This window comes from Dufourea novaeangliae, unplaced genomic scaffold (genome assembly GCF_001272555.1).
Source record: "Dufourea novaeangliae isolate 0120121106 unplaced genomic scaffold, ASM127255v1 scaffold6, whole genome shotgun sequence".
Taxonomy (NCBI): Eukaryota; Metazoa; Arthropoda; class Insecta; order Hymenoptera; family Halictidae; genus Dufourea; species Dufourea novaeangliae.
The window spans coordinates 2,039,115-2,064,441 of NW_015373900.1; the positions used below are offsets into that span (position 1 = coordinate 2,039,115).

General features: G+C 32.0%; 7 protein-coding genes across 8 annotated transcripts; 3 read left to right on the forward strand and 4 right to left on the reverse strand.

Moving 5' to 3' along the window:
- Positions 1-101: 101 nt before the first annotated feature.
- LOC107193445 lies at positions 102-2,241 on the reverse strand. The gene is made up of 9 exons (XM_015582889.1): positions 2,124-2,241; positions 1,652-1,804; positions 1,436-1,566; positions 1,205-1,337; positions 962-1,084; positions 808-891; positions 562-714; positions 328-456; positions 102-211 (listed from the first exon to the last, which is right to left on the reverse strand). Exons 1-9 carry the CDS (start codon positions 2,239-2,241, stop codon positions 102-104), a joined length of 1,134 nt encoding a protein of 377 aa, XP_015438375.1.
- Positions 2,242-2,781: 540 nt separating this feature from the next.
- Positions 2,782-8,638, reverse strand: LOC107193446 (intraflagellar transport protein 122 homolog). Its single transcript, XM_015582890.1, has 16 exons — positions 8,589-8,638; positions 8,172-8,281; positions 7,983-8,103; positions 7,680-7,890; positions 7,424-7,497; positions 7,083-7,353; positions 6,826-6,987; positions 6,459-6,756; positions 5,972-6,342; positions 5,498-5,890; positions 4,882-5,296; positions 4,518-4,744; positions 4,002-4,383; positions 3,759-3,925; positions 2,967-3,128; positions 2,782-2,868 (listed from the first exon to the last, which is right to left on the reverse strand). Exons 1-16 carry the CDS (start codon positions 8,636-8,638, stop codon positions 2,782-2,784), a joined length of 3,501 nt encoding a protein of 1,166 aa, XP_015438376.1.
- Positions 8,639-10,266: 1,628 nt separating this feature from the next.
- On the forward strand, positions 10,267-11,536 carry LOC107193590. The gene is made up of 5 exons (XM_015583065.1): positions 10,267-10,416; positions 10,481-10,596; positions 10,674-10,991; positions 11,082-11,349; positions 11,423-11,536. The coding sequence occupies exons 1-5, from the start codon at positions 10,385-10,387 to the stop codon at positions 11,487-11,489; spliced, it is 801 nt and encodes a 266-aa protein (XP_015438551.1). The 5' UTR covers positions 10,267-10,384; the 3' UTR covers positions 11,490-11,536.
- A 1,066-nt stretch (positions 11,537-12,602) lies between these two features.
- LOC107193488 (glycosylphosphatidylinositol anchor attachment 1 protein) lies at positions 12,603-16,749 on the reverse strand. The gene is made up of 10 exons (XM_015582939.1): positions 16,555-16,749; positions 15,497-15,714; positions 15,113-15,269; positions 14,821-15,026; positions 14,523-14,740; positions 14,225-14,412; positions 13,963-14,096; positions 13,613-13,809; positions 13,352-13,519; positions 12,603-13,199 (listed from the first exon to the last, which is right to left on the reverse strand). The coding sequence occupies exons 1-10, from the start codon at positions 16,694-16,696 to the stop codon at positions 12,923-12,925; spliced, it is 1,905 nt and encodes a 634-aa protein (XP_015438425.1). The 5' UTR covers positions 16,697-16,749; the 3' UTR covers positions 12,603-12,922.
- Positions 16,750-17,323: 574 nt separating this feature from the next.
- LOC107193489 (PRKCA-binding protein) lies at positions 17,324-20,287 on the reverse strand. 2 transcript variants are annotated; one of them, XM_015582940.1, is made up of 4 exons: positions 20,242-20,287; positions 18,525-18,843; positions 18,249-18,444; positions 17,324-18,090 (listed from the first exon to the last, which is right to left on the reverse strand). In XM_015582940.1, the coding sequence occupies exons 1-4, from the start codon at positions 20,280-20,282 to the stop codon at positions 17,390-17,392; spliced, it is 1,257 nt and encodes a 418-aa protein (XP_015438426.1). In that variant the 5' UTR covers positions 20,283-20,287; the 3' UTR covers positions 17,324-17,389. The 2 variants fall into 2 exon arrangements, with proteins under 2 accessions (XP_015438426.1, XP_015438427.1); XM_015582941.1 differs by lacking the exon at positions 20,242-20,287 and adding an exon at positions 19,978-20,045.
- A 583-nt stretch (positions 20,288-20,870) lies between these two features.
- Positions 20,871-22,463, forward strand: LOC107193571 (translocon-associated protein subunit alpha). The gene is made up of 5 exons (XM_015583044.1): positions 20,871-21,082; positions 21,463-21,630; positions 21,717-21,976; positions 22,042-22,309; positions 22,390-22,463. Exons 1-5 carry the CDS (start codon positions 21,019-21,021, stop codon positions 22,461-22,463), a joined length of 834 nt encoding a protein of 277 aa, XP_015438530.1. The 5' UTR covers positions 20,871-21,018.
- A 1,881-nt stretch (positions 22,464-24,344) lies between these two features.
- Positions 24,345-25,241, forward strand: LOC107193570 (derlin-1). Its single transcript, XM_015583043.1, has 2 exons — positions 24,345-24,812; positions 24,912-25,241. The coding sequence occupies exons 1-2, from the start codon at positions 24,374-24,376 to the stop codon at positions 25,220-25,222; spliced, it is 750 nt and encodes a 249-aa protein (XP_015438529.1). The 5' UTR covers positions 24,345-24,373; the 3' UTR covers positions 25,223-25,241.
- The last annotated feature ends 86 nt before the right edge of the window (positions 25,242-25,327 follow it).

Genomic DNA, 25,327 nt, shown 5'->3' on the forward strand with positions numbered 1-25,327 from the left:
GTTATATCTTAAAGAAGTGCCATAAGAATGTAAGAAATTTATTATTTATTAATTCCAATGCTATAACTAAGTCTTACACGAAATTATCGAATTTTCTTAAATTAAACCGCACAAGGTATTTGACGATACGTCAATGAGAATCCTTTATTTTCAATTTCGCCTATTTCATCTCCGTCTGTGACAACGTATAATACAAACGGTTTTGAATATGCTAAAATAAGAAGATAGTTCATTTTTACGTATAAACATTCTTTTTTTAGAAAATAGCGATAAGAATACATGAACGATAGAAAAAACAAATGTACAACGACATTACAGTATACTTACATGTTTTTGTCACAAAGCCGTTACCACAAAATCGTTCCGCACCAACTGCCATACCGTTCTGAAATGGATGTGGAATGATAACGAAATCTTTAGTACAATTTGTTCCTGCTTCTGCTGCAAACTCGGTACCTAATTAAGAATTAACAATGTTATTATTGTCGTCATTAATAACTGATATTTACCGTTATGTGCACCATGGATCAGAAAAAGTAAAAATCTTATGTTATAATTTACCTATTATAGTAGAATCAAAGGAGCCTGTATCTCCGGAAACAGAAAATGAATTTGGCGTTGTTTGCGACCATTCTATGGCGCAATACCCTTGCTCCATTCTTACACATACACCATAATTTGTATTTGCTATCTGTCGTGTACCAATTTCTGGTGCTATAAGACAAAAAATCGTTAATTAATGAACATTTCCCCGCAATTTATTTTATACCATGTATCTCGACGAATTAAAGCGATCGACACAAGTACCTCTTGGATTCTGTGTTGTGCCGTAATTGAAACTTGTAACGACGTCTGAAACACCGGTATAATACTGTAAACATCCGTTTGGTGCTGCAAGAAAAATATGAAATATATTAGAAGCATTTATTGAAAACAGTATAGCGTTAAAATACACATATACCTTTGTAAGTGGCGTCACATGGTATTTGCTGAATTCTTACATTCCAACGACGTTCTGTAGAATACTCGGAATTCGTGTCGATTGATAACATAATCGGTGTCGCGTCATTAAAATCCACATATACTGAAAATTTTAACGATCCTCTTTTACGTTATATCATTTGAATACAACTGTCTTAAAAATGATTAACCATGCAATATTCGACGATGCATCATCGTGTTTATACTTTTTTTTCTTTATTACCATGTTGATTTGCATTTTCTCCACAAACTCGAGGCACAGACGTCGATGATCCAGAAGCTAAAAGAAGATCATAATCGCAAATTCCGCTGGCATTTGGCGAGGCAAGATTAAATTCCAAAAAGTCCAGGCGTAACTGGAATAAACGTTTCAATAACATATATTTGATTATTGGGAACATATATCTATAAATTGATAGACACGTTTAATGCTATATTTTTATTAAATACATACCTGACATATATTCGAATTACAACGCTGCACTGTTATTGTACATCGTCCTGCTCCGTCATAAGTGGTTGGATATTCTGGATTTGTGAAATACGTATTGTTCACGTTTGTAGTGGACCCGCATGATTTTTGAACTATAAAAATAACAAACATGTTGAGTCGAAATAACGGTTTATTAATTATAAATTCAGAAATAAATTCGATAATTTAATTACTCACAGACACAGCAAATACCATGTCCATTCGCGCAACTACCAGAGGCAGTCCCACCATAGTCACGGCATTCTTTTCTGGTGAAACAGGTGCCATTTAAATTGTTGCTAGCCAGGCATTCCGAATTTGCAAAACGGACAACACTGAACAGCGGGAAAACTGTTTAAAAATTCATTCGATCATTTTGTCACAATTTACACTAGAGAAGAAGTTGATTTATTTGAAACAAGAAATCGTATTAAATAAATTATGAAACCGTATACAGCAAACAATTTGTACGTTTTAATGATGCAGAAAAATAACAGTTCCATGCAATGTGTAAATACTGTGCTAATAATATTCCAGTCAGCAATTATAATAAAATTCGTTTTGTTGATATTACGAAATGCAATATTATTCCAGAACGTTTTCGAGATTTTATCAATATAATATTTTTAACGGCAACATTATATATTTTTCCCGCTATAACAGTACTCACATCTTCCGCGAATATTTGAATCTCGGACATCTGCGGCGACATCATTATCCAACCGGATGATTTGACAGATGGCGGAATTTCCGAAAAGGAAAATCATGAACGAAACTACACACAACATCTTTGGAATTACAACTGGCCGAAACAGACGCGATCATCTCGAAGATTTCGTTTAACGGTACCGAAGGAATCAGAACAATTAGCACTCACGGAAAGACGAACTCTTAATGTTCGCCCATGCTTACATAACTGTATTGTCAATTTGCCTGTCAGAGAACAAGTTCAGTTCATAATAAGACTGCAAAAATTAAATTTACGATTTTGTATATATCCTTAATTTTATTTTACGCTTTCTTTATTATATTGTCTAATGTGGTACCCTCTTCGTGAATATTTAAAAATTAACATTGTATACACATAAAAAAGAAATAGTAATGTATCTTACATATTGTAAATTATTTTTATTGCACAAAAGTAACTGTCAGCGAGATTTTCGGACATATCGGTCTTAAATAAAGCTAAAAAAAGTATATTAAAAGTAATTTGCCAAATGCAGTTGTACATGCTTAAAATATCGAATATTTCGCAAATATAGAATATCCAATAATTTTATCATATAGTTTTTCTACGACTATACGTAGCTCATAGTAATAGAGAAATTTTAATCGAGAAATTTATTTACTGTTCTGCAAAATGGGCAATGCCCGTATCGCAATAAAGCCAGTTCGTAATCATCTAAATGAAACAGCTGAAAAGAATAACAGAAAATAATTATTTTCTATAAACCATAAATATATAAATAATTATATACATAATTATATAAATAATTGTGGATTACTTTCGTACCTTCAGACAAGATTTGCAAAACGTAATTTGTAAATCGGGCAATAGATTTTTAAAATAACGTGTTTTGAACGGTTTCGGCCATTTTATGATTAATACAGTGCATGGATCCATACTCTTCAAAACGTTTCTTCCCACAATTATGGTAGAAGTACTCGACTTCTCCTAAAATATCGAATTAAGTATAAGTGACTAAAAGAATAAATGGTAAAAATGTCACACATACATGGTATCCCATGTAAGTGTCGCCACGAAACTTCAGGACTTTCCCCGATTTTACAAGAAATTGTGTTAGACAAAACTTGAACTACATGTAAGTGTGCATACCTTTCGTGAACATGAGTTTTTCGATGTGCACTTCTTCTGGAAATATGGATGTTATCTTTGTTTTTTAAATGAAACGATAGTATTTTTTACAAAACTTATGCACACTTAAATATAGTTCAACGTCTGTCTGACATAAATTTTTGTAGAAGTCGTCAAATTCCGTGGTGGTACTTACGTGGACACCCAATATAAGAGATTAACTTATGAAAATTAAGTATAGGGTGACCCAAAAGTCACTAAACCATTTAAAAATAGAATAACTCTTTTATGTATTTAAAATTCACATTTATGCTTTTATTAAACAACTTTTATAATAAATATACTTCTTGGTAATTATTTTTAATTAGTTTTGTAGATAATGTCCTTCAAATGGCCACCATTTTGTTCTTGACAGTGGCGGGCTCTTTCTAAAAAGTTATATTTTAAAATGGTCTAATGACTTTGGGGCCACCCTGTACACGATAATACCTCATACTTCATTAAACGTGCAGTAAACAAGTCTACTTCAGGAGCAATGGTGAGTTGATCGTTATCCACCGTATTATCGGATAATGATAATGACTCATTTATAAATTTTTCCGCCTCTTCGTCTGAAATACCTTCCTCCAATTCAAATTGGACTAAGGGCAGAATCTCTGAAATTTTTATGTCACTTAGAAATATCCCGATATTATTATAGAGCAAGGAATCATTAAAATATCGAGAACTTACCGAACATTACAAAGGAATACTGAAATTTTAATTTACACTGTACACATTGTCCTTGATGGTCCGGCGACAATAAAGGATTAAAAGTTGAACATTTGTAACAAAGAGGTAAAAGCTCTTCAGGATCCCTGTAAGGGGAGGCTCGAGCCAGTAAATTCGACGTTTCCAATTGGCCAAGTTGACTGGCTGGAATTTTTGTTTTGCGTAGCTTTTCAAGTAACTGCATCGTCAACTTATTTGCACCAAGCAAGGAAGCTTGCTTCAGTAAGGTATACATTATGGTGAACTTTGAAATTCCTTCTATTTGAGTATGCTGAGTCTTCGTTAATAGAAATCGCGAAATGTTGAAAAGAGCCTCCGGCATTAACGACGTGAACGGCTCTTCCTAAAAATCGGAATTACAATAAACAAGTCGCTGTCATACTATGGTAAAACAATATACCTTTAACACTTGATATTACAAAACAGCTTTCCGAGACAATGTAAATTAATTAATACTTCGTCAATGTTTCTACTTACAACGTATTTGTGTATCTCGTGATAAGCATAGTAAACATCGGCCTTTTCATGATACTGTAAAAACAGCCTTTGTAATTCATCCGTGCTTTTGTTCAGATTTAAACTAATTTGAGAAAGTAGCCAGTAAAAATAAGAAGCGTCGCGAAATCGTTTCTCGGTAACTGCATTTTTCACTAGCATTGTTAAGACCATCACAGATTCTTCAGATTGTCCTGCTATCTGAAACGCTAAAAAACTGTGTAAAAAACAACGACAAACTATGTTTCTTCTTAACGGTGTTTGTTAATATTTTAATAATTATAATAATGCTAAAAAGAGATATAATACGTAATTAAAAAAATGTTAGCAAGATAATGACATTTACCTTCTTGCGCTTCAGAAAAATGACCAGTTTCTGCCAACCACCTGGCGTATGGTCCATATATCCTTGCTTTCAATTTTGGATTCCTTTCAGCCAATTCAAAAGCCTCCGGCCAAGCTTGAGCGTCTACCAAGACATCCGCAACATCAGGATCATCTCCCAAGCGACCAAAAATTTCGGCAGCACCATGTGTCGCGCCTAATTTCTTTAATTTCTTAGCAATAATCGTCAAATTGTCTCTGTCTGATTTATCGAGTTGTCTGCCAACTTTGATCAACATATCGATCCAACCATACTCCGCAATTATATTGATGGCACGATCTACATCTCCCGCTGATAGAAACGTTTCAGCTGCCGCACGAGGTTCCCCAAGACTTTTCGCCCATTCTGCTCTTTTGCGGAGTAATATCGTACGATCCTTGAAACATTATTAAAAAAAAATTTCTGAACTCGTAAAATAAAGTATTACTTTCTCAATATGTTTGTTTCCTTCTTTCGTAACAATGAAATGAAACAAGTTTTTAACATATTCGTAAGCAGTAATTTTATTCTCGGACTGTATTACCCGTGTCAATCGACCGAATAGAAAATTATTTAAGAGATGAAACTATTTACTAACCTGGCTGTTCCCACTAACAATAAATTCTTGTGCAATATCGAACATACGCAAATCCGAATACATGCTTAACGCGTACTGCTGCAAGCCGGCTTTTTGATACAGTTTCGCAGCTTCCTTCAGCTTTCCCATTGCTGCTGCAGCAGTGGCCATGCACGCCTCTCTTCCCCACTCACCGGATTTCAATTTCTCTTCCACTTCGGATACAATCTCTATGTACCTTAAGTTTTTCACTCTAGCAAAGGCGGAGTATGCTGTATTCAATTCTAAATTTTCCAAAGCAGATGTACCAAGAGCGAACCAGTCTGAATCTGCTACCCCAAGACACGCTATATTGTAAGCATGAGAGAAGAGACCAATGTCCAAGTATTGATACATAAATAACGATAAAGGCACCTGTGTATATACGCAATTTGAGATTAATACGTCCGATCTTTCTGTTCTGTTAGAATTTCTGAATATTTAAATCTGACTCACCTCCACTGTAACGATACAGGATCCATTTAAGCAGTAAACCTTCGATCCATTGTGACCCACCACAAATCCAGAACACTTTTGTCTGTATTCAGTAAAATTTCCTACTTTAATCACTAAACACTCTCCGCTCATGAAACACATTATGTCTTCGAAACTACTATTAAATGCTACACTGTTCACATCTTGGAACTCTTGAAGTTTTTCCTCCGTGTACAAATCGTACACATAAAGAACTCCATGGTCACTAACAACTGCAAGTTTTTCTTTCAGTGAACTGATATCGAGACATCGTACAGAGCCTTCGATTTTTGTTAAATGCGCTGGGAAGGGATTGTCTAAATATATTTTTACTATGTAACCGGTATTTAAACCTATAGATGAATAAAAGGAACGAGTACGTCAGACAAATCAATTATAAAAATACAAATGTGAACTCGTAAAATAAAGTATTACTTTTCATTCATTTTTAAATTTATATAATACTCACCTACAATTAAACATTCCTGTCCGATTGGACCACCAACAACTTTTATGTAAGTAATTAAAGCGTCGAGTATCCATTCCCTTTCAATTATTCCATTAAAAGATAAACTCTGTAACCTTCTTTCTGTACATAAAATTAAATTATTCGCCGTCACAACTAATAAGTTACAATGCAGCGCTTGATTTAATTTTTCACATATACGGTAATGCATTTCATCGTTGGTATTGGATGGTTTATAAATTATTACCCGTTCAGATAATTGAACTGCTAATCTATTTTTATATACAGCTATACGCGAAACCTGAAAGTAAACACAAAAATTGTTGAACACCTCAAAAACCCTAAGTATATAAACACGGGCTTTACTTACCAGATCTTTACATTTGATTCGAACCTTTTGAGCAGTAATTAAATTTTGTATTACTACATCCGTCATATTTTTCCTATATGCGTATCTGTCTCCGTATAATCCATGCACAACATTCCATGATAATTGTAAATACGTTATTGTACCATCTTGGCAACCTAATGCCTAAAGTAGAATATAGGTATGCAAAAAATAATAAAATGTGTAGAAGAAAATTCTGCAATTTTAATTACAAGTCTGATTCTGAAGCGAATTCTTACAATATGCGTAGATGTTGGATTCGTCGCACAACTCCAAACCCAAGAAGAAAATGTACCACCAACATTGATTAACTGTATTCCATCGTATGTCATTAATATGCATTGCTTATTACTTCCCACAACTAAAATATACTGATCTCCAGCAAAGCTGCACATTTTAAGGGGAATGAAGTTCAATGATCTATCTTTCCCAACTGGCTTCCCCGCAATCGAATAAAACGATATGGTTCCATTCCATTCTGCAATGCAAAGGGTGTCTGTTGAATTTTCCCTGCGAACAACACAGACATTTGCTGTTATATATAAAAATAACGCACAATAAAATAATATAATTATATTACCATTCACGGTTCCACAACAAACTCCATATAGGAACTCCGCTTTGTCTTTCAATACGCATATGTTCCTCTCCATTCTATAATATGAAAATTGAAAATTGAAAGATTCCATTGATTATCTGTTAGCTATAATTTAAATTCCATGCTTTTCTAATTAAAAGAATATTACAAATTAGGAAAGATTAGATTTTCTTTAGTTTCTCAATACAACGCATGTAATAATGTACAGCAGTTTAAAAAAAAAATAATGAAAACAAACCTTGTTTCTAATGTAAACATAGCCAGTAGCCAATCCTATGGCTAAGTATTGACCATCACTTGTCCAAGCACAACAATTCACTCGTCCCTTTGATTTGTGTTTCACAACTGACTTTTGTTCTGGAGACCAGAAAGCAATATCAGATAAAGAACAACTCAAAAGTTGATGTGAGATTGGATTGAACTGCATAGCTTGAACAGATTCATTGTGTCTGAAACAATAACATTATATTTTATACAAGTTCCTAACAGAAAACAAATTTCATTGGACCAACTTATATGTTATTTAAAGACAGTAACTCACGAATATTTCAGTATGCCTTCCAATCTGGACGTCCAAATGATAACACTTTTGTCTGCACCTCCGGATGCAAACTTTTTACCGTCTCTTGCATAACATACACAATAAACTATATCTTTATGACCTGTAAAACATAAATAAAAATATAATTTAAGCCTTCTTACATTATTAAACTACTGGAAATTAATATACCTTTTAACGGCTGAATCAAAGCACCTTCATTGGTCTCATACACAAGAACTTGCTGTCCAGCAGCAACAACTAATTGTGTCCCATCAGGGTTAAAACATAAGTCGTATATACTAGAACATTTACATATATTAGTATTGGTTTCATTATCACAAATGAGAAGGCATAGCTAAACTGAAGTAATCCAGTTTAAATATGAACATTACAAAACATTAAACAATAAGTGATACAGTATAGAATTTGTAAAAGAAAAGAAATATGAAATAAAATTGCATATGTTTAGGTTGCCATTAAAACGTTATTACTTGAAATAGCGTAACTGTTTAATATAAAAATAATTTCGATTCTTATTTTATTCAAAACTTTATTAAATAGCAATGTCATAAATTCATTATAGAAAATATTTTTTGAGATCATCACCATTCTGATTTCTCTTGAACTTTGTCGACCCACGTTGGAACAGCCTTCATTGTTTATGTTTCAACAATGAAGCAATTTTTCAATGTAATTTCAAGATATCGTTGACATTGTTTTCATATGTATGTTTGTTTTCATGGTTTCCACGGAAACGATCAAAATGGCGGCACGAACTTGAAGACATTATTGTCCTATTTTATGTCATACTTATGAAAAGAAAAAGTAATAACAAAAAATAAGTAGACAAGATTACTATACTTGTTATTAAATATATTTACTTCCTTTAAAAACACATGTTAGCTGTCTGGATTATCATTTACCTTTCTGTAGAAGAAATGTCTAATTGTAAGATCTAAATAGTATATCTGGTATACATATAAACATTACAAACATATATATATATATATATTTATATTTACAGGGTACGGTCGAATAATACAAGTGGGTACGAGGTGATTCGTTATAAATACATAAGAATAAAATATGGAGTAAACTTTTTCCATTTAAGGCTTAGTTTTCAAGAAAAACGACTTTGAAAATCTGCTAGATACGGGAGCAATTGAATAGGACTGTGCTAGCGCCGCTAGGGCGTCTGTTCATTGCATTCCGTTTCTACTTATTACTATGGTGAATACACGCGTGTTTCAGATTAATTTTCAAAGTCGATTGTTCCATATTTTGTTTTTATTTTTTCATAAGGAATCACCTCGTACCCGCTTGTACATGTTATTCGGCCACACGCTGTATATATGCATAGAATAGGGTCCACCTCGTCGATTTCAATGACCTTGAAATATCTTATGAAGGTCAATCTCCTGGTCTGGAGTAATTTTATGTACCTTATAAACAATTTGCACGTAGATTGGCAGTAGATTGGCAACAGATATTGACAAAATCTGTCTAAAAATCCATAGCTATCGATTTCCGCATTTTGCTTGAGTTTTGCAGGCAGAGTCTGCTGACAGAATTGTGAAGCAGATTGGCAGCAGATCCTGCAGCATAACCTGTTATATATACAATAATTGTGGAGATCAACGAAGCGAAGATTGGCAAGCGGAAATATAATAAAGGACAGCTAATTACCGGACAATGGATCTTTTGTAGCATCAAGCGTTCAAGCAAACATGTATTTATTGAACCGATTTCTAATAGTTCGTCTGAGACATTACTTGATATTATCCGCAAATGAATCAAACCCGGTGATGTTAACCCCATGATCTCGACTGTTGAAAATCTTTTAATTGTTTCAGTGACGAAACCAAGACAAATATTCGGCGGTATGGAACTCCCAAAGAATATTATATTGGGTATATACTACATATATGTTACGTTATGTAAATCATTAATGACGATATTATAGTCATGTCCTGTAAAAAAATCCTCAAATATATTAATCGTTAATACGATAAAAATGCAATTCAGTGTACAACTATGTAATTGTTCATATTATCGAAATCTCAACAACTCTGTCAATAGACTCACAATTGCTCACAATCAGTATGACTGTTATCAGTTATCAGTCCGTTCAGTAATTACAAATATAATAAATACCCTCAGAGGGCGACACCGGCAACACTGATCTCAGGAAATTATTCAAAACGATTTTAACAGTTAAAATTTAACTGCCAATTTCGTGACATTATTGTGTGGTTTCTTACATTAAGTTCCCATCTGATTTGAACATTCTTTATACTGATTGTATGTAAATAACCATTAACAGTATCAAGATATATAACGAACGATTTTGTAGTGAAGTAGGAAAAATAATATCAATATAGTAAAAGACGTAAACAGATAACATGGAACCACCAAAAAAGAATCGAATTAGAAGGTAAACATGAAACATTTTATATTTTCTTATCAATTATTATTTAACATTTGTTGGATACTTCTAGGTTACTTAATGCTTCTGTAATGGAACCGGAGAGACAAAACACATCAGCTACCATTCGTCAAACCCACTTTCGACACAGGTCAACAATGAATTCAAGTGATTTTGCCTTACCACACAGTAAGGAATTTTGCTTGAATTTCTTAATAAAATGAACTTTCAGAATATACAAAATATTTATTACTTCATTAATACAGATCATCTAAAGAATCATGCAACCGATCGATTGTCGATGGTCTCACAGCAAACCATAGAGGAAAGTACTGACAATGAGGATGTAGAGCTGAAACTTCTATACAACGAATATTTACAAAACTTAATGACAGAAATTATTTTAAAGAAAAAAAAGCAGGAGATGGAGAAATTAATTGTATCACAACTGGCAACAATGGCTAAAGAAATTGATCACAATAAGGAAAAGTTATTCGAATTGAAAACTAGAGAGAGAGATATAATACATTCAACTAAGTTACAGAATGAAATAGACTCACAAATTGCAGATATAAAATGTATTAGTAAGTAATATTTGTCGACATTTGTATCATTGAAATAATTTTAGTAGTCATTCCCTTAAAAAACCACATTAATTTTTACTTTAATTGAAGAATTTGAGAGTATTAGTAAGCTAAAAGGTATTTTATCCCAGTTGTATACCCTTTTACGAGATCATGATGTACTACATTGTGATAATGTAATTCTTCCTGAGACACCCAAAGAATGGGAAGAGACACTGAAAGTACTAAAATCCAGCCGTGATACTTTAAAGTCTATTATGGATTTAATTGGTTCGGAGAATGAATCATATCTAGGTGTTAATAATGGTATTAAAGAATTTTTAAACACTTATGAAGATATTAAAGATCTTCAGAAAAGGTATGAAATTTGATGTGGAAGCTCTTGATAATCAGATTACGGTACTTTCAATTATATATTACTATATTTTTAGATTGGAGAAAGACATTCTTGAACTACAAGCATATACACTAAAAACTGCAGCGTTGTCTTTAATGTGAAGTAACAAAACTGAGAATTAAACTACACACAAGTATTAGATTCGATATCACAGCACTGAGTAATTTTAAAATATGATTCTGAATTTAAAACTTAATGTTCGAAATAATTTCAATACTCTACATGTAATGTGTTTAACACAATTAGGTATAAGTACATATTTTTTACTCATTTTTATACAAAAATTGCCCTTTTTTAATTATATGCTATTTATTATAGTTGCACATTTCAAATAAAATTCAGTTAGCAAATTTAGTAACAATTATACGATTCTCCTACACAAACGCGAGAATATGTCACATAATAATAATTCCAGTTGCCATACTTTGAAAATTAATACGACTGTAACTGAATATGTAATTACGACTGTTGCGATAGAATCAATATCGCACTTATTGTGTCCAAACGTAGGACGCCAAATGTTTACGGTTAAAGAGACATTTTCAAACGGAACTTTCGCGTGGAAACGCGTAACAAAGGATATTATTTACAAATTTCGATGGGAAAGTCCAAGAAAGTCTGTGGAGGCGTGACTTAGATTTTGGCCATCTGTTGGTAAGATGGAAAACTACTAACAGTGGTCCTTCAAATTTATACATACATATATATTAAACAATACAATACACAGTTATGAAGAAATACTTTCGTGTAATCTTTGAAACTAAAGCTGAGCGGCGATTATATGTATACATAAAATTACTCAGAACATTAACCTTCATAACACATATCAAGGTCATTGACATCGACGAGGTGGACCCTATTCTATATAAATTACCTAGACTTCGGATTTTGCGCATTTATGGCATTTATTTTTGTAAACTAACTTATGAAAATTAATTATTACTTTTAACATGTTATAAATGCACGTCGACGTTTAATTGTTACGACTAGTTTTATCTTGAGTGTCCACAATCATTCCTACCACTTTTTTTTCAAACCTCGCATAAAGAAAATGGGACTCCGTATCACTCGCTCTTGGTGAGCCCTATGCACTCTCCTCATCACGCGAAAGATAATAAATAAATTGCGGACCTTTATGCAAATACCAATTTTTAAAGATTTATTTATAGAAACTAGAAACAAACAGAAATGTTTGTATTGCATCGAAAGTTCTGTCAGGTCTCACATAAAATGCAAACTGTACTAAAATTTATTGAATTTCTCGATATACTGAATTTTAGACAATTGGGTATGCTATAAATGCCAAAAATCCGCAGTCTAGTCATAAAAGAGCTCTACCTTCGCGAGAGTGTTTATAGGTGGGCCCAAATCGCGGACTTTAATCTGGGAGGTATTGCATTTCGATTATAATTATACTGTCTGTGGATACTCTAGGCAGAGCATAGCTATGTTCATCCAAGGAAAGCTTACATGCTGTTATAGTCGATTAACTGTATTAATTATTATTCTCGTGGCACAAAGTAATTCACACGTGTTACGTATGCATCACACTGTTCGAACACAAAATATTCCAAAACAGAAGCCATATAGGAAGTATTGTAGAGACAGTTACATTGTAAAACCAGTTTCCGTATATCATCGAGTCCATAATACTGAAAACGTATGACTGCTTCGTGGCATGATATCCACGAAACAAAATTGAGAGGAATGGATCCGTGGAGAAGTTTATGTACGTGTAACACATTACGAGAAGATTTGAGATCACAAATGGATGCAAAAGAATCCAGAAGAATGACAGTATAGTGCGACATCTGAAACAAAAAATTACAATATAAAAAGATACCGCTTAAGAATAGAGATTGCAACGAATGGCGTGGAATATAATTTTATATAATTTAAAGGAAATATAAACGTTTACTTGTAGAAGAGTTCGAAGGAATAAACTTCTTAAAGATATACTTACTTGCCATCAGACTTTTCTTTTGGTGTAATTGGTAAAATCGCAGGTACATAAACTATAGCAGCAACGAGGGCTAATGAAAAATTGTGCATTGCTATACACATTAACACAGTGGCCAGTTCCACTGATGCAATTACACAAACTAAAGCTGCATTCTTATACTTTATTCGCCTAAAAATAAATTACTGTGTATAGCATATTATCTACGATGATATACATTCCGAAACGTTATTAAATTAATATTGTAATTAACATTTCGATTACCTTCTGGGATATAGTGGCAATATTAATGTTAAAATAGTTATTGCTGCAAAACCAAAATATATAGAATCTTCTGTACGTAGATTCCATGTTTGTCTACCAATGTACGTTAATGCACTAGGGGATGAAACAATTACGACACCAAAAATGTGTGCCCATAATATCTCGGAAGTTATAGTTCCAATATCAAATCCATCGTTCTGTAAAATGCACTATATTAATGATCTCTTTTTAAAATAAATAATGTAGTATATTGATAATAATTCTGTTCGTGTATAATTTATATATATTCAACTATTAATAAATAATCTACGAATCATTTCCATAAAATAAGCATAATAAATATAACACACCTTTGATTGTTTAGTAGTTGTACTCTTTTTATTTTCTGCAGAAGTAGATACTTCTGCAGTAAGTCTTTGCCACATGGAAAATGCTTTTATAAACACTCCAGCAATAATTAAAACCAAGGACTTAATATAGAGTCCTGAAATTATTGTAATTCGTAACTATTTTATATTCATAATCATTTTTTTTTCAAGAAAGGAAACGTTTAAAAAATTCTAAAAACGTCTAAAAAATTATATTTTTATTCAGATAGAAGTCTTTGCTTACCAATAGAAATGTAAGTATCAGTCGATGGAAGTAGATAGAAGAAGTAAGACTGATGAAAGCGTTCTAATAAATTATTTAGCGATCGAATTATACTTTCGACTATACGGCCTACTTGATAAAAATTTTCATAAGAATTTTGTTGTCCAGGCTTCTCAAAACCTTCCAGAGTGATTGCTTCAATTCCGAACCTACAGTGATATCATTATATAAAGAGAGATATTAAACTATATAAAATTTAAATAAAGTTCCATACAAGTATCTTATATTCTATAAATTCCTGCTATATTTCGTTCAGTACCTGTGAAAAAGTCCGTGATTTCCTGTTGGAATCCCAGTAGCCTGAGTCGCAATCATCATAATGAGTGTATTAAAGTGATACCACCAATTTTTAAATTTATCCTTGTATTTAACGTCGAAACGCTTCTGAAACGAATGTCTGATTCCTCCTTTAGCGATCATATTCTGTGCTAGATTAAATAGATCTAAGTTGGGCAGTTGTCCATTCAATCCTTCTACCTAGGATTTCACAATGAAAATATATTTATATATTTAATAAAATAGAGCAATTAATAAGCAAAATAAAAACTATAACGTACTTTAACATCAATAGATGAAACCTTCATTGAGTGTAATTCCAAATTGATAGCTGCTTGAATGGAACCGGCACGACCAGCAAGATCTCCAGAGATAAGTACTCCGTTACCACTTGTAACTCCATGATAAGCATCTAGCCAAGCCTGTATGCCTAATTGTTCATGTTCTGTTATTACAAATACAATGTCTTTGGCCCAATACTTCTGTTCTAAAATTAGAAATACTCATTAGTCTCCAACATTAAGACTTATTCTGTTAATGCTCTACTTATCGTTTCATATTAAAATTACATACTTCTACAAAATTTGGCAAATGCGAGAAGAAGAGCCACAGATGGGGCAGTGTCTAAATAAATACTATTAACTGGTCTAAAGGGAACACTGACTATAATTGCTTCTGTACTGGCTGCCCTCGGAGCTCTTATAATTCCGTATATATTCTGTCCTGTAAACTGGCGAAAATTATTCCTTATTACCGCCGTTTTGTAAAAATCACGTGTCCTTCGATAATTCGTCCGGATAAAAAGTGTATTCTACAATCCTACAGATTTCTATATCTCTATTTTAATTTTACATTTTGCTTCCTGTACTACCAGTTTATATAAATATTTAAGAGTGTAAAAATATTCAAAAAAACCTATTGAGTGCAGCTAAAAAAGATTGTTCACATCATAATTACTTTTTGCTCTTGAAATGGATGTATTAAGGAGAAATTATGTATATAAACATCCAACTGAAGCTGGTTCAATTTAGCTGCTAGCCAAGCATATGGCATTGTATCCGGATAACGTTTCATTTCATGGATCAATTCGTGATAATATTGTTTTGATGTCTGCTCCAAGTTACTTTCTTTAGTTACCAATCCTGGTAGCAAAGCATTCTCAGAGAAATAGGTATCTAAAAAGTAAAAAGTTATTTATAAACATATTTTATAATAAATCGTATATCCTAATGGAAAATAATAATATTACTATGGAATGTTATTTATTTTTATTATGTCTACAGTCATAACCACAGTGAGTATGCTTATATAAGTAAATAAATTTGTATTTGTTTCTAGTTTTTTAAAATTAGTTTACAAGAATCTATATTCATATAAATATGCACAGTCCACTAACAAGGGAACTTCAACAACCCATAAAATTTGATTTTTTTTAAACTTTGCGGATTTCTTATAAAATCTCTTTCTCTTGTCATTAAAGTTTCTCGTAAATATCAGGCAATTTTTTTTGCTATATTTTGGTTTATCAAGATGAAAACATCTTTTAAAAGTTACTGTGTTTCCCTATGTATCTTTAAAACTACAGTAAGTAGATGTAAAAAAACTTGTGACAATGAAAATTTAATGGCATTTTATGCTCCATAAAACTGTGCAATTGAATCGTTAAAAATTTGTTATTTATTTATTTAAACAACATTTTTTTAACAATTTCACTGAACAGTTTTATAAAGCATAAAATGTCAATAAATCTTCGTTACAAGTATTTTTTTATATCTACTACAATTTTCAGGATATATAGAAAAATATGAAAACACATTTTAACATTTAAGGGATGTTATCATGACGAAAAACCAAAAAGTAGCACAAAAACTTACCTGGTACTTCTGTTGAAATCTCCTACAAATCTGTAAAGTTTTTAAAAATCGGAATTTTCCGGTTATCAAAGATCCCTTATAATAAATAAAAATATAACCTCGCACCGTCGGCTTAAATTGACACAGGAAAGTTATACTTACTGTCATTAAATGTTGGTAAAGCAAGAAGTAGTAACCAAATAATTCCAAGGATATAAAAAAGAAAACACAATGATCGTTCCCATCTTAATAAAAATTTTATTACTTTATCAGATCCTGCTCTACGATCCATCAACAAACCCATTTCGGAATCTACAATGTTCAATCAGAGAAACTAACACTATTTAAGATCTATATATCGTTTTCATTGTCGTACACTGTAAGTACACTCACATTCTCCAAATTACCACGGGCGGTGGTTCTTATACGTTTCATTCGCTTGTGCATATAATAATTATATTGATATATGCAATTATAAATATAAAAAATTATTGTTATATTAAATACTTGGATTTCGATATTAGAGGGTGAATTCAATTTTTTGCGCGTGTTCCTATTGAACACACACATATATATGTCCATCCCACTCCACCACCCACACATAGATATGAAAATCTTTCTCAAAGATATTCAAAAATGGAGACAAAGATAGTATTTTTAAATAAATCGTATAATTTATATTTACAGATTCTTTTACTTCGCGTGCTTACTGTAGGAATTAAAACTTTCATAAATGCACTTTTCCATCTTATGATTAATACTTATTGTATACATATATAATTAACTTATACATTACACATGATACGTATATGTTTCTTTACATACATCTATCATAAATATATATCTCTTAAAAATAACGATCTTTGGTATTAATCTTTGTATTATCAATATTGAAATTATAACGTAAATACTGGAAGTTTCTCATGGCGTTAATTCTTGTCCATTAGAATTTTAAAAGCGTTAAACAATGGCTCCCAAAATTATTAGAAATAAAGTGCTACATATTATCTGGTTCCGATGTTATAAGTGTGTCTGTAAGGTTCTGTGTATCTATAAGGAGCTCTTCATTGTTTGATTTTTCTTCGGGCTCAAATTCATCTACATCTTCTCCATCAGTTATTATTTGTGTTCCAATAGATTTATATTGGAACGCAGAGTGCGACAAGTCAACCTCTACAGGAAACAGTGTCACAGCGGACAGCAGATCTTTCGTATTGGAATAATATTTTCCTAAGCCAGCTGCAAACTTTTGCAATTGCCATACAACATCTTGAACATGTTTATTGTCTAGTAATTCAAGTTTTACGAGTACATCCGATCGAAGTTTCGCAAATTTTGCTCGAGCTTCTTGTCGACATCTCAAAACTAAACGATATTCGTAATTGCCTGTCTCCACTCGATAAAGAGGTTCTTGTAGTGCCGCGTAACTTTGCTCCTCGTCGTCCAATTCTTTCACTTTTAAGCAATATGAAAGATACTCAAATTTCGCATCGGCATACTTGCTGATAGTTAATCGAGTATCTGGGATAGCTTTATGAAGATACGTGCCTAGATCGTTCAATATGGGTTTCAACGACTTCAACATTGCTACTCCAAACTTCTCCATTTGTCTATGTTGTTCACCAAACTGTCTGAAGGCTTCGCTGGCTCGTGGTTGTGGCTCTCTGACTCCTATTGCAGCGAAGGTGTCTCCAAATACTGGAATATAATTTTATATAATTTATAATAGTTGAAATTTTTTAAATTTGGAATGTTACTATGAAGAAATGTGAAAAATGTTCACACGTCTATTATTCCAAGTTAGCAATCTATACTTATGCCTACAAATAAAAACTTATTGTAATTTGTAGACATACCTTTATATATTTGTGTTAAGTCAAAAAATGCATGCAAAGTAGATTGAGCATGAGAAACTAGACCCCTGTATAAATTTTCTGTTCGCTGCAATGCCATTAGTCTCTGTACAAGTGCATCATTGCAAAGAATAGCACGTGACAGTCCCAATGCGTTTGCTGTTGCACTTCCCATCCCTTCTACTAGTCTATGTTTCACCTGAAATGTAATTTAGCCACTGGTAATAATATGATTAAACAATTATTTTGATTAGACAGACAATTATATGCAATATAAACCTTTTTAAGAGCTATATCAAGTGTTCGACCTTGTTTAGGATCAGCATGTAACTTGTTGTAATTGATACTGACTTGGGAGTCACATGATTGTATCATTTTTGCAACTTCTACCTTGGTCTTTCCTCTAACCGAAGTTCCATTTACTGCAACAAGTTCATCTCCTGACTGTAAAGTACCATCTACTGCCGCAGGTGTATTATCAAATATTTGTACAATATATAAGCAAGGACAGAGGGGTGCTCCACCTCCGATGCTTATGCCTATGAGATTACTGCTATCTTTTTGTATGACAACATTGCCAGAAGTAATCGTCATACCCCTGTATAAAATAATGCAATAATAAAAATGTATTAAATGTTGTGGAGCTTAGTATCTACTTTAGATAAAAGAAACACTGCTTTTAAATAAATATTAAGAAAGCCTAGTAAACATACTTATAATTCTAACTATTACGCTAACTAATACATTGGCATATGTAGACACCTACATTCAACTATTTATAAATTACATTCAAATGTAGCAACATTCTAGCAAAATACTAAATATAACTTAAAACTATAATAAAAATTAAAATAATAGTACGAGGTACTGTTCATAGTTTAAACATTTGTTAAATGAATAGTCTTCAATAATTACTTTTCAGTGTGTCATAGTAAGAAGAACTAGTTATAGTGGAGTCCGTTTATAGCGAAATCCAAGGGACAGAGAAATTACGTCGCTGTAAACGAATGTTGTTATAAGCAAAATGAAAATATATATAAAGTAATGTGTATGGGAACCGAACTTAGAGAGCAAGTAGGATGCAATATTCGCTTTGTTGTTACAAGCGGTGTCGCAATAACTGGACTCAACTGTACACATTTGTATTGAATAATCATTAAAGAAATTCTTACCTGAATATCTTTCAATAATTAAATGCTTATTAGTAGTATAACAAAACAGTATTAAATTATCTTACTACTACAATTAATACATTCAAAATAACTCAGACATTGATTAAAGTGATCTTGTACACATAATTACTAGCAAGCACATCATTATTAAAACTTACATTGAACATCTGTATAGCTGATGAAGAGACTGATCTTGAGAGACCAGCCCTACATCAGGCCTGTGTTTTATGATAATACAAAAAGAAACATAACATCAACAGAGTTTCAAGAATGCATATTAAGCCTCGCAAGGTGAATGGTTCAGGACTGACGCGGCAGACAAATGCAGGGTCAATCCGACTCATAGTAGAATTTTCATTGTACACTGATTTCAAGAAGGCCTTATGCGTAAAATTTTATGTATATTTTCATGTCTATATGTTATATTTATATATAATTACAAAGAATAGAACAACTATCGATGAGTCAAAATGACCCTGCATTCATTATACGAGGGTTAATAAACAGAAATCTAAACTGCTTTAATTAATAACAAGATAGTAAAACACAACAATGCGTACATGCGATCTTCCATCATAGTATATTGATCTGACTTCACATTAGCCAATGGCACGGTGGTCAATGAAACAAGACAATTCTCTTGAAACTTTTCATCCAACTCTTTCGAAGTATCGTTATTCGCAGATAAAACTGCTCGATCCTTCAAACTATTCCACCGCACCGCGGCATATAGACATGCATGTTATAAGAAAAGAGAAGCACATTTAAATCGAAGTATAATGCATATCAACAATAAAAGAAACAAACGGTTTCATGAAACCAACATCTTATCCTCTTCAAAGAAGAAATCATCTTCGTAATCCATGTCTGCAATCTGCAATATTAACGATAATTATGCTGAATGTTCACACTGCATTAATAATTATGTATATAAATCTAGTCGATTAATAAGATCAAGTAATTAAGACTTCTACTAATAGCTCGTAAGAAGTTCTATGTAAATACTTGTCAGCATATAATATGACAAATAAAAGCGGTATATATGTTTACCTGTTTACGCGAAAAGAAAATATATTTAGGTTATCTGTCAAAGAAATAGCAGGAGGTGACAGTTACATGTAAACTGTAGTGGTCACACGATGTGACTTACCACCTGAGTATAGGAAATAAATTCTTCACATTGTTTTCATGTAATGTTTACTTATTTTGTCAATTACTCTTCAGATATGCCCTTTTATAGAATATTCCATAATAATACAATTACTATTTCTATTTCAATAATACAATAATAATAAAATATTCATTTTTTTCTTGACATTTAAAAATTGATTACTAGAGATTATTATGATAATTACTAGTGATTCAACTCACCATGTTGGTAAGATTAAACTATCCTCATATCACTATTTAATTCCAACGTTGATGTTCCACGTTGTAGAATTGACGACTACGCCGCTGACCTTCCACGTCGCAAGTAGCAATGGTAGGCTGATGGTATGTCGAAGCGTGTAGTCCGGTGTAGGTACTGAAGTGAGTGGTCGGGAAGTGAGAGAAAATCTATATTCATAACAGAAAAGTTTTTCTAAACAAGACGGAACAAAATGAAGAACTTCGGCATTTTTTTATTACTGCTCGTTTCTCCAATTATTCTCACCGCGAACAGAGGTAATGGACAATAAAGAATGGTACTTAAAATATGTTTTTCACTTTGTCGTTTGCATTTTTGACACATGTGTACAATATGCATTCACACAAATGAATCTACTTTCTTATTTTTTTTGCTCTGCCACAGTATTAGATAAACTTTCAATTGAAAACTAACTATCTTTTATAACCGTGTTATTTGTAATTTAAACACAGTTTTGAATAAACAGGCATTACCCATTTGTTTCTAAAAGTCACATAATCGTTGCAATTTGAAATCGGAAATATATTATTAATGAATTTTACAGCCGGTATTTATAGTTAAAAGTTAATTAAGAGCCAATGCATAAAGAATATGTTTTCTGTAGAAATAAATAATTAATTTTTTGTTTGTTTTTTAGTTCATGGTCAAGAAGATGAAAATATAGATGACATAGTCGATGTTGAAGGTGAAGAAAATTCTGTAATAACAGATGAAGAACCTGAAGAAGAAACAACCACTGCCTCGTCTGATGCTGACACCACTGTATTGTTTATTAAACCTGTTTATAACGGATTATCAACATTGGGTATACATACATAGATTTCTTCTGGTGTCGTATTGTATGTTATTAATTTATAAAATATTATTTCAATAAGTAATCAATTATTTCAGAACTACCAGGTGGTAACTTAGTTGAGCTACTTGTTGGTTTTACCAATAAAGGTGAATCTGACTTTGTTCTCGAGTCATTGGATGCTTCTTTCCGTTATGCAATGGATTTTAATTTCTATATTCAAAACTTCTCAACTGTTGCTTATAATAAGATTGTGAAGCCAAAACAAGAGGCAACCTTAGCGTATTCATTCATTCCATCAGAAAATCTTGCTGGAAGGCCATTTGGTTTCAATATTAATTTGAACTACAGAGATACTGTAAGTGATACAAAATGTGTTTAAAGAATATCAATTTAAGGAATTAATAATTTGTAACCTTACAGAATGGCATGAACTTCAATGAAGCAGTTTATAATGAAACAGTGCAAATTGTAGAATTAGATGATGGTCTTGATGGAGAAACAGTTTTCTTGTACATATTCCTTGCTGCCTGCATAATACTGACACTTGTCGGAGGGCAACAACTTCTTTCATCTCTTGGTCGTAAATCTCGATCTTCTACTTCTCGTAAAATACCTATGGAAATGGGTACATCCAATCCTAATAATGTAGATTATGACTGGATACCAAAGGAAACTCTGAAGAGACTCAGTAAGTACTGTATTCAATTTTCAGCAGAAATATTATTAATATTTTCATACTTGTGATATTATTCTGAAAATTTTTTACAGACAAATCTCCCAGGACTCCGCAACAAAGCCCCAGGCAACGAAGAACAAAACGAACAGGTGGTTCTGATGACTGAATTATGTCGATATGTATGTACATATATATTATTTAAAGCAGATAAATAGGAAATGCGGTTTCACATTTGTAACAATTTTGTAATTAAGGTTACTGTCTTTCTATCAATGAGAAATTTAGAAGAGAATAAACATTTCATTCATGAAACATTTATTTACGAAATTTGAAACAAAAATCTTGCGTTACAAATCATGATAAAAGAAATTCATAGAATAAATTTATAATGTATGGAAACGAGTTAATAAAATATTTTAATTGCTTGCGGCCGAAGTTGTTTCAAGATTATGAACCAGTGAACTTGTGATTAATCTATGAAACATAACTTAGATGTTTTTACAAATGCCTAATGTCTTCTGTGAAAGTCGACCATAAGGAATTAAAATACTCTATTTAAGGAGTAATACTTTACATAATTTTTCCATACAAATGAAATTGACTTCATTCATTGTCATTGTCTATTCTATAACATAGATTTATATGTACTGTAATAAAATTGCTGATTATGTTTGACATTAACTACAGTTTCTGAGAAAACATCTCAATAAATCATACTTTTGTACAAATTATATTTGCCCATGTTATGCGTGCGTGTGTGTGCGTGTGTGTTATTATACAAACAAAACAAAATTTGTGAAAACATCAAAGTATAAAATATTTATACATATACATAGGTGAGAAATATGTGTGTGTGTGTGTGTGTAGAAATATTTTGTAACTTTATTAATTTTAAGTTACTAAGGTATAATTCCACATTACATATTGTGTAAAGATTTTGTAAAAAAATAAAAATAAACCATAAAAATATAATTTAAATAAATATGCTTCTTTAAATTTTGATTTCAAATTGGTTTTTCTACGTAATGAATGATTTGTGTTATCACAATGAAATGAATTCATCTTATCTCAACAATGAAAAAAAATTACTTTCTAAACTTCCTTTCTTCTAAAAAGATTTATAAATTCCTGTTATGAATGTTTATAATTAAGTTAGTTGTGAAGTACTGTTGAATTGTTTATTGACAATTATCAATACGTGGCATCTCATTGTCTCAAATTTAATATTTTAAACAGTTTAATAAAGTTTAATGAGGTTTCAATATTTTATACTTTAAAACACACATATACATATACATATACATATATGTACAGGCTGGTCCATGCACTTGCATACCTTAAATAAGTTCTAAAGTATGCATTGTATAACAAAAATTTTTTATTAAAAAGTTGCATGATTTGGAGGGATACATTATGTAGTGCATATAATTTTTTTGTAGGTGGAAACATTTCAGAGATTTCAAAGTCAATTTCGTTATTTTAAATGGAATGCAATATTTTTTATCTAAAATATCGAATAGTGTTGCATTCTGAGTAACAAAGTATTGACCTTTATTAGCTCTAAACCTAATAATCAACAAATAATTTCACTTCCTTTCTTGAAAATACCATTCTACTTACAAAAAAATTATATGCAATACATAATGTATTCCCCTAAACCATGCAACATTTGAATAAAAAAATTGTTCATACAATGAATACTTTATTTAGAAGTTATTTAAGGTGTTCAAATTGTGTCACAATTTTTGTTTAGTGCCGGATTCTGTAATTTATGTATTAATCCAGAAAAAATATATATATTGTACATAAACCTTCGTAGTTATGTAATGTATTAAAAAATATTAACATTTTTTACAACTATTAAATCATTTGGGAATGAAAAGTTAAATGGGTTAAATGTACTGAGATAAAAACGTATTTTACGACTCCATGTTTGTTCCGACAGTTTCTAACCTAATCTTATACGTGTGCGTTGTTTAGTCACCAAGTAATCACACGTCAGACGTTGTCATTTGCGGTCAAAATTTTTTGTACATTCACTAAAGTTTTTCGTTCATTGAAGTAAAGGAACGAAAAATGTCAGACGTGAGAGATTGGTTTAATTCTTTACCGTTTTTCACAAGATATTGGCTATTATGTACAGGTTTATTTACATTAATCGGTAGATTCGGACTTATCAGTCCCCGTTCACTGATTCTTACGTACGATCGTTTTGTAAATAATTTCGAAATATGGAGAGCGGCGACCAGTGTCTTCTTCTACCCTCTCAGTCCGGGCACAGGCTTTCATTTCTTAATCAATTGTTATTTCCTGTATAATTATTCACTGAGGTTAGAACGCGTAGAGTACGATGGGCGACCAGCAGATTATTGTTTTCTGCTCTTGTTCAATTGGATCTGCTGCGTTGTCATAGGACTTCTTGGTGAATTTTACGTCCTTATGGATCCTATGGTACTCAGTATATTGTATGTCTGGTGTCAGTTGAATAAGGACGTTATTGTTAACTTCTGGTTTGGTATGTACTTTTTCCAATGAGAAAATTAACTTCAGGTATTCTATGCATGTTTATATTTCTAATTAATTTCTAAATTGTATTTTTACCATAAATTAACAGGTACACAGTTTAAGGCAATGTACTTACCATGGGTACTATTCGCATTTAATCTAATTATCTCTGGAGGTGGTATGATGGAACTCTTTGGCATTCTAGTTGGACACCTGTACATATTCTTAAAGTTCAAATATCCTCAAGAACTTGGTGGCCCGGAATTGTTGAAAACCCCAAAGATATTAGAATCTTACTTTCCACCTCAAAGGGCTGGAATCAGATGGTTCGGAGCACCTCCTCAAAGAGCACAACCACAACCTAACAGAAACATGTTTGGTGGTCATAACTGGGGGCAAGGGCATGTGTTGGGACAATAAACTATTAACTTTATTATAAGAAAGGTTACTTTCTGTATTATAATTCTTTCCAGTACTGTTTTGTTTTGATTATATTTATTTAAAAATCCATAGCAATATGTAAAA